Consider the following 8,135-nt stretch of genomic DNA (forward strand, 5'->3'; position numbering starts at 1 on the left):
TAGTCTGCCCCTACTGAGGGTGAGGAAGGGGCTAAGACTCTATACTTTTCCCTCACCAATTCCTTGGTTTTCCTCCTAGAATCCCAACTGTGCCTTCTGTGATAATCCTGCCGAATGGAGGCTGCCCTGTGCTCTTAGACTCACGTGTGCAGTCTTGTATATTCTCCCTTTCCCTTTGCGTGCTTCCCTCCTTGGTATTTCCTCTGATCTGTAAATGGAATCGCTCCTCATTTTCCTTGTCATTGTGAGCTGCTACTTCTAAAAACTAAAACAAAGCACAGATGCTTCCAGTTACAGGAACAAAACCTTCTCTTCTCATCTCTGCGAGGTTTGTAGAGGGAGGAGATACTACGCAGGCTGCTCTTGAACTGGAGATGTGTTATTTCGTCCTTCTCATGCTGAGATTACAGACATGCACTGCCGTGCCCAGGTAGATGGATATACTTTCTTGGTCCTCTTTTCTTAATAGGAGTCACAGCCTATGTTTTCCTTAAAAGTTAAATTTCACAAAAGACCAATTTCTACAACGGAGTCTTGGCAATTAATACGTGGAGAGAGTGTGGGGTAGCACGCGTGAATAATTTGGAAGAAAAGTTTAAGAATGCTCATTTTATTTTTTTTCAATTAAAAATTATATTAGCTCAGCATAGTGAGTTTAAAATCTTTGGATTTATTTCTCTGATTTACTTACAACAATATGTTTGAAATGTGTTAAGTAGGAAAATTGGCAGTAGGAGAAGTGGTATGTGTGTTTCCAAGTGTGTCAGCAAGAAGGATGAATGGGAGAAAATAACAGGTCCAAGGGGAAGCAGAATGTTAGGTTTGGGTGATGGGGAGGGCGGTGTTTCAGACTATAGCCATACAGATATCTCTAATAGCACTGATAACTTTTAATGAGTATCTAAGCATGATTCTTTCTTTATTGCCCAATCTCAGAGACCATCTAACCTCTCTTACAGTCTTCAGGATGCTGCCTGCGAGCTTGGTCTTGAGACTGTGTTTCCAGAGCTGTCTGCAGCTTTCTGCCGTCTCATCGGAGTCAATGGCAAACAAGAACCAGAGGAGAGATCACTCTTCAGTGGAGCCATGGAGAACGTTCTGCTTTCATCTGAATAGGATCTTTTTTTTTTTTTTTTTGAGTAACAACAACAAAAATCATTTCAATGTCCTTTGAACACTTTGTCAATGAGAAGTCTTAGGGTTTTGACTATCGTGTTATAAATTTTTAAACACCATAAATGGAAGTGAGGCATAGGGACCTGAGTATCCAAGGGTCATGATATTAGGTTAATCGTGGAGAGAGCACATATGCTTACGTTTTCTCTTGGAGAAATTTTAACCAATATTTTTGTTTTGCTGTTTTTGCTTTTTGAGACAAATTTTCTCTGTGTAACAGCCCTCACTGTCCTGGCACCAGCTCTGTAGACCATACTGGCCTCAAATTCACAGAGTTCTGCCTGCTTCTGCCTCCTGATTGCTGGGATTAAAGGTGTGTGTTTAACCACTAATTCCTAATGATTTCATTTTTCTTCAGTGAAGCAGACGTTTGCCCTATCTCCCCTTTGCAGGTTAGTTCTTACCTTCCTGCTAGGTTCATGACTGCTGTCACCAATACTGTGAATTACTTTGGGGGCGTTTGGCCTGCTAGGATGCTGACTCTACTTTTTAGGGGGAGAAAGGAGAAGCTGGAAGTCTTAACATTTCTTGATCATAGAAAGCACTGAGACATGAGCCAAGATGCTAGACAGACGCTGTCCCTGCCCTGTGTGACGATTTAAAGTTAGTTTTCTAGGTTTACATTCGCAGGCTATGACCCTCACATGTACTCCGAGCCACACGATGTGAGCCTGCTAGAAGACAAGCCTTTACAAAGGTGGGCATCATTTCTGTTCACTTTTGTTCCTGAACCTTAAACGCATCATAGTCGCTCATAAAATGTCGACAGGAACAATCTGAAGAAGAAATATGACACAGGGAAAACAGAGATTCCACGTGATCCTTATGAGAATAATTTTATATGAATTTGATATATTCAACTCCATCCTAGAGGTAACTGTGAGAGGAGGCATGCTCAGGGTCAGGGGACCACAGTGGCTAAGTGGTAAAGATGAGTCTTTTGAATGCGCAATCCGGTACTCAGATACAGACTACAGTACAGAGTCTGTGTGTGGCTGAGCTGTGATCTCTCCGAGAGGCAGGCTCCAGGGTCCCCTTTGAATCACCTTCGGTTTCACTGGAGGCTTTAAGAGGCTGGTCCCTTTCCACAAGTCTACAAGTGACTACATTAGATTCCAGAAAGACGGGACGGACTTTAAACTTGGGACAGCAGGAGGAGACTGTCTACCAGTCGCTGTTCCCAGAAAAAATCTGGATTTTTTTCTGTCACTGAAATTAAAAGGTGTGGCCTATGATAATGTTCTTTTGACGCCTTCTGAAGAACACTGTACGGTGGAGAAGCTGTGCGAGGAAGTAGCAGGCTGAATATGAGGTGGGAACTGGTTTTGTTTGCTTGTTTTGTACCAGTGATGATCATTGCCTTTCTTGGGTTGTGAAGGAACCTTTTTTCTGGACCGTTGTTTTCCTCTTAAGTCACTGCCGAGCTAGTTGCAAACCAAGCCAGCATGCATGCTTTATTCACCCAAAGAGAACAAAACATCAGCAACGAGAAGCGGCTGATAAACACTAAACTCGCAGAAGTCCGAGAACTCCGTCCTTATCCTAACCGGCCACCAGCCTGCACCTCAGCCTTTCTCCCTCTCTGCCCTCTTCTGCAAAATGGGGTTAATAGAGGATTTTCTCTGCGAAGTGGGGATGATGGAGATTAAAAGAGATGACGTGGGTCCATTATTCCCAAAATAAACTCGAATTGAATCTTAACAATATTATGATTGTGCGGTTACAACAAAACTTTTCTCCTGGAGCTGTCAGAAACGTCTGGTGAGTTTCATCCTGGCCTTACCGCCTGCTCCTTGGTGGAGCTCCAACCACACTCGAGGGTACACGCTGCAGCTCGTGCGCGGCTTCCTCTCAAGGGCTCCGCTTTAGAGACGGCACAAAAGTACGAGACCCAGAATCTCAGCTTGTGCCATCAAATCTTGGAAAGTCATCTCAAGGAAGAAATAGAACGCCGCTGAAAAGGAGAAGGGCCCCTTTCTGGGAATCACTTCTGCTTTTCTGAAGCGGGGAAAAACAAGCCCCGATGTTGCAATATTTTTCAAGACGGAAGAGTGTCCCAGATGGAGGAGGGAGGACTGACAAGCAGAAGGGAGATTCTTAGGGTTCCGAGGCAGCGTCGGGAGGGGTGGCGCTCGGGCTCAGAACCCCGCAGTTCTTTGTTGGGGGCGGGGGAGCCCCAATTCCGCCCATAAAGGGCGCTCCGGCTGAGGTCGCCCCACGGGAACTGCTTCGCGTCCCTCTCAGCCCCTCACGCCACCCCTCCCCGCCCCGCCCCTGCAGACCCCACAACGTGGTCCACCGCGGTGCCTTTAAGACTTTGCTGACTGCACATGCTCAGCTCTTTGTGTGGAGTTGGGAGTTTTTAAGAAAAAAAGAAGAAACACGGAGGAAGCTGGGAAAGCGCTAGGGCAAGCGCAGCACTTTCGCTGCTGCAGCCCGAGGAGTGCAAAGGCTGCTTTCCCACCGAAGCGAGGAAGCCCGAGTGGATTTCTCCTCCGTGGGGCTCCAGGCGCAGGCCACACCTGGGGGACGCACTCCAGTCTGCGCTGGCCGGGTGGGCGCGCGCGGGGGAGTCCCGTGTCCCCGTCAGGGGCCGGGCGAGACCACAGCGCTGCAACCGAGGGGGGAGACGGCCACGATCGCGCGTGGCTGCGGGGACGTCGCTCCCCAGCCCCGGCTGTGGCAGCGGCCACGGCAATTGTCCTTAGCAAACGGAGGGAAGACGGCCTCTGCGGGGCCTCGGGACGGCTGGAAGGCGGCGGGAGGCTGTCGTCCTCTCTCCCATCCCCCCTGCTCGCCGTGGACGCGCCCGGCTAGGGGCTCCCGCTCGGCCCCGCCCTCATGGGCGAGCCGCGCTCGGAGCCCAGGCAGTTGGCGCGGGCCGCGGGTGAGGCGGGGCCGCGCGGGTCCCCTCCCCCTCCCCGCCCGGTCCCCTCCCCCTCGGGTCCCCTCCGGAGCGCCGGGCGCCGCCGGCTCTGTGCTCCGCTCCCCGGAGCTGCCGCGGCTGCGGGGTTGGGCTCGCCGAGGACAAGGTCAGCAGAGCGGGCGGCGATGCCCGAGCGTGATCTGAGGCAGCCGATTGGAGGCCGCCGCGGCCGGGAACCGTCGCTCCGGACGGGACAGCGGGACGAGGGTCGGCGCCGCTGAGCAGCCGAGGAACGGCGGCGGCGGCGGCGAGGTCGTCTGCAGCTGGAATCCCCGCCTCAGCGGCATCCCCGTGCTCGCCCACCCGCCCGCCCGTGAGCGTAGCCCGGGCACCGGGAAGATGGAGCTGGGGGGCCGGGCCCGCTCGGGTGCCCCGCAGCTGGCCGCCCCGGGGCTGTGCAGGGCTCGGCGGGCGAGCGGCGGGGGCGCCTCCTCCTGGCTGCAGCTGGACGGGCACAGCTGGCTGCTGTGCTATGGCTTCCTCTACCTGGCGCTCTATGCTCAGGTGTCCCAGTCCAAGCCCTGCGAGAGGACTGGCTCCTGCTTCTCGGGTCGCTGTGTCAACTCCACCTGCCTGTGCGACCCGGGCTGGGTGGGGGACCAGTGCCAGCACTGCCAGGGCAGGTTCAAGTAAGTGCCTTCGCGGGACCCAGAACCTCAGCCCTTCCCCCCCACCGTCACCCCCTACCCTGCTGTGACCTCGGGGTCCCAGGCTCTTAGTGCTGGGAGAGGTCGGGAGAGGTCCTGCGCTTCACCCCTCCAGCCTCAGGCTGCCCGGGGGAGCCCAGCCCTGGCTGACTCGGTGCCTTTCCGCATGTCCTCAGTGGCTTGTCATCTTCTGGGCAGAAAGAACATTCTCACTCACAGTCACGGTGCCAAACTCCACCAATTTAACAGGAACGGTGCAAATAATGCACGAGAACCCAGGAACATTGTGAGAAGTGTAAAGGTTTAAAGTTTTGGCCCAGCTCCTTCCCGTCTAGTCGGGTCTAAGAAGGGCGTGCTCTGTTCCACACCTGGTTATGAGCTCTGGTTCGGTCTTCTCGTTCATTTCCCACAAGTCTCTGACTTACTGGAATCTTATGCTTCCTATGCAGCGTCTACCCAGAGAGAGATCCAGGCAGCATTTGTTGCACAGAAAGTGCCGAGTCGCGATTCCAGGACGTGCTCTTGTAGAGGTGCTGAATTTGTTGGGGCGGTTTTGCGCCGAGTTGCTTGTGGCAGTTGTCAAAGTCAGTTTGATTTTTCTGAAGCTGAAGCTGCTAAGGAGCGTGAATCTCTGGGGTCAAGATTTCTCTCCCTATTGGTTGATGCTTATTAGATTTCGGCACGCTGTAGAGAGAAGGGTGGCTGTCGGCAGAGAAGTTTTTTGAGGCCTTTCATGCAGCCCTCTTGGCACCCTGCAGGTTTTAGACAGCGTATCCTGGATGCGTCACTTGAAGACTGCTGGCTGATTTGTGACTGTGAAATTATGTTATGTAGGTGACTAGAGTTTGCTGTGAAGATGATAGTAAAATCTAGGTGCAATGTCCCAGGCTTTGAGGCAAAGGTAAGGATGTGGCTCACTTTGATAATATATTCCAGGGTAGTTTCTTTGGAGTTTTAACACACAGCATATATATATATATATATATATATATATATATATATTATACATATAAAAATATATACATAATATATATACATATTATATATATATAATTATATTTTCCACATTTTTGCTGTTGCTGGTTAGGACAGTGCCCCCTAGTCAAGGTAAAAATGTTTGTTTTAAAATAACACTTTCAAAACTTAAGTGACTTTACGGTTTAGTTGTTTGTTTTCAAGGGGACTCTTAGGTGAAATTTCACAAAATTTGTTTGGAGTCTTAGGGCTATGTGTTTCCAGGGTTAAAAGTTTGAGAAACTGATATGTAAGTTTTACAATGCATTTAAAATATTTTGAGAGCGGTAGCAATGAAAAGTTTAGACATGGTTTACGTTGAGACAAGAGACCTGATTGAATTATGCCTCATGAATAGCCTGATTTCCTTTGGCTGCCGTTCACCTCTTAAGAGCATCTTGACCGTATATATTGGGAGCAACCAAAATGAAAAGGTTATATTAATTTTCACATTTTCTACGAAAGAGGAAGATTGTTTGATGGGTATATAACTAATGGGCGTTGGTGAATTTGCTCCGTTTGTCGAAAGAGGATATCCAGTAGTTCTGGGATGTTCAGCCCAGTATCTGCATTTTGAGTAGGATACTTGTGAAAGCTAAGTCAGCAGCCTGTGACTTCTCTTAGCTGCGGTCCCACTTGGTAAGAGAAATCACACAGATCAGGTTGTAAGTAGACCACATAACACTGGAAGATGTTCCTGAACCACATACATTATTGAGTAGAAGGAGAGCAGACCTCAGCGTCCACACGGTCAGACCTGAACTCAGTGGATAGTCGTCTGTGGGAGCCGTTATTCTTATGATTCATTGTACTCTTGTAAATGCAACTTGATTTTCTATGAAATACAGATTTTTAGGGTAGATATGACACTACAAATCTGTGTTTTTTTTCATGCAAATTTAGGAGCAAAAGAGGTATATTTAATGTTAAAGGATTCAGTCGTTGCTATTTTAAAAATAATGAACTTTATTCTATATATAACTTTTAAACCTTCAGGCTAGTTAAATTTGGATTCTGAGTTCACAGTTATAATGGAATCTTTTTTGTTTTTGATTTTTTGAGGCAGTGTTTCACAGTGTAATAGCTGTGGCTGTCTTGGACTCATCTGTAGACCAGTTTGGCCTCCAAATTACAGAGATTTACCTGCCTCTGCCTGGGATTAAAGGCTTGTGCCACCACGACCTGGCTGGAGTTCTATTTTTAGTAACAGTAAAATAAGTATGCACTGTGAGGGCATAGGGTGTTTTCTATCAACAGAAGATACACGATTAAAACTCAATTTTTTTTTTCCCCTAAACTTCTCTTTTTTCTTCCTTTTTGAGACAGGGCCTCTCTATACACCTCTGCCTGTCCTGGACTCACTCTGTAGACCAAGTTAGCCTCAGAATCATAGAGATCCTCTGCCTCTGCCTCCCAAGTGCTGGGATTAAAGGTGTGTGCCACTATGCCAAGCCTAAGCTACTAGAACGCACTCCATGCTGAGTGCAGAAGGAGCTCTTGGGGGTTGGGCCAAAAAAACGACCTGGGATAAATCAACTTCCTGATGCTGAGAGTTCTCAAGCAATTGAATATTTATTGTTAATTATAGAGAACCTGTGAGTAACTTTAATGTGAAAAATTAAATGTTCTCTGTTAGTATGTCTTCACTTCTAAGTAAAATTATAATAAATAATTTATATTATTAAATTATGTAATCACGTAGTAGAATTTAAAACAGTTTAAATAGTTTCAAATTTGTGAAGTTGGTTTATTTTTTTGTCTCCATTGTTTGGCTTCTTAAACACATTTGATTCCCTCCTACACTTGGGGTTTCATTTGGGACTCGGGGGTGTTTTACACTCCTTTCTTCTCAAAGCTCTTCCTCTCCAGTCTTTGCTTGGGAAATTACTGTTGAGCCTTCTACGCTTGACTCAGGCTTCTTCTAACAAGGGCTTTTCTGGACTCCCCAGCCATCCCTTGCTGTTTACTGCTATAGCACAGCTTTTCCTCCTCTGTGCTTTCAGAGTGAAGTCTTAATTAGTTATTTTTTCTTTACGATTTCATTGTTTGTTTTGTGGTCCCACACATTAAACCCCAGGCATCACACATGCTTTTCAAGTGCTAGGCTCAGTTGTAATTTAAAAATTATTTTTACTTTTTAAATTATGTGGTGTGTGTCTCTGTGCGTATCTGTGTATATGTGCTTTCATGTATAGTGTGTGTATATGTGTGTATGCGTGTGTGTGTAGTGTGCCTGTGCATTTGTGTGTGTGCATGCATGTATAGTGTGCGTATGTATGTGTATGCATGTGTGTAGTGTGTGCCTGTGCATTTGCGTGTGTTCATACATGTATAGTGTGTGAATGTGTGTATGCATGTGTGTAGTGTGTGCC

At 47.8% G+C, this 8,135-nt stretch overlaps 1 protein-coding gene across 1 annotated transcript in view; it reads left to right on the forward strand.

The window, feature by feature from the left end:
• The first annotated feature begins 4,046 nt into the window (after nt 1-4,046).
• Nucleotides 4,047-8,135, forward strand: part of Atrnl1 (attractin like 1) — a 558,188-nt gene continuing 554,099 nt past the window's right edge. The window contains exon 1 of the mRNA XM_005352541.3: nt 4,047-4,731. Within this exon, the coding sequence (XP_005352598.1) occupies nt 4,442-4,731 (290 nt within the window). The 5' untranslated portion in view covers nt 4,047-4,441. The remainder of the gene's footprint in view (nt 4,732-8,135) is intronic.

Source organism: Microtus ochrogaster, chromosome 8 (assembly GCF_000317375.1).
Source record: "Microtus ochrogaster isolate Prairie Vole_2 chromosome 8, MicOch1.0, whole genome shotgun sequence".
Classification (NCBI taxonomy): domain Eukaryota; kingdom Metazoa; phylum Chordata; class Mammalia; order Rodentia; family Cricetidae; genus Microtus; species Microtus ochrogaster.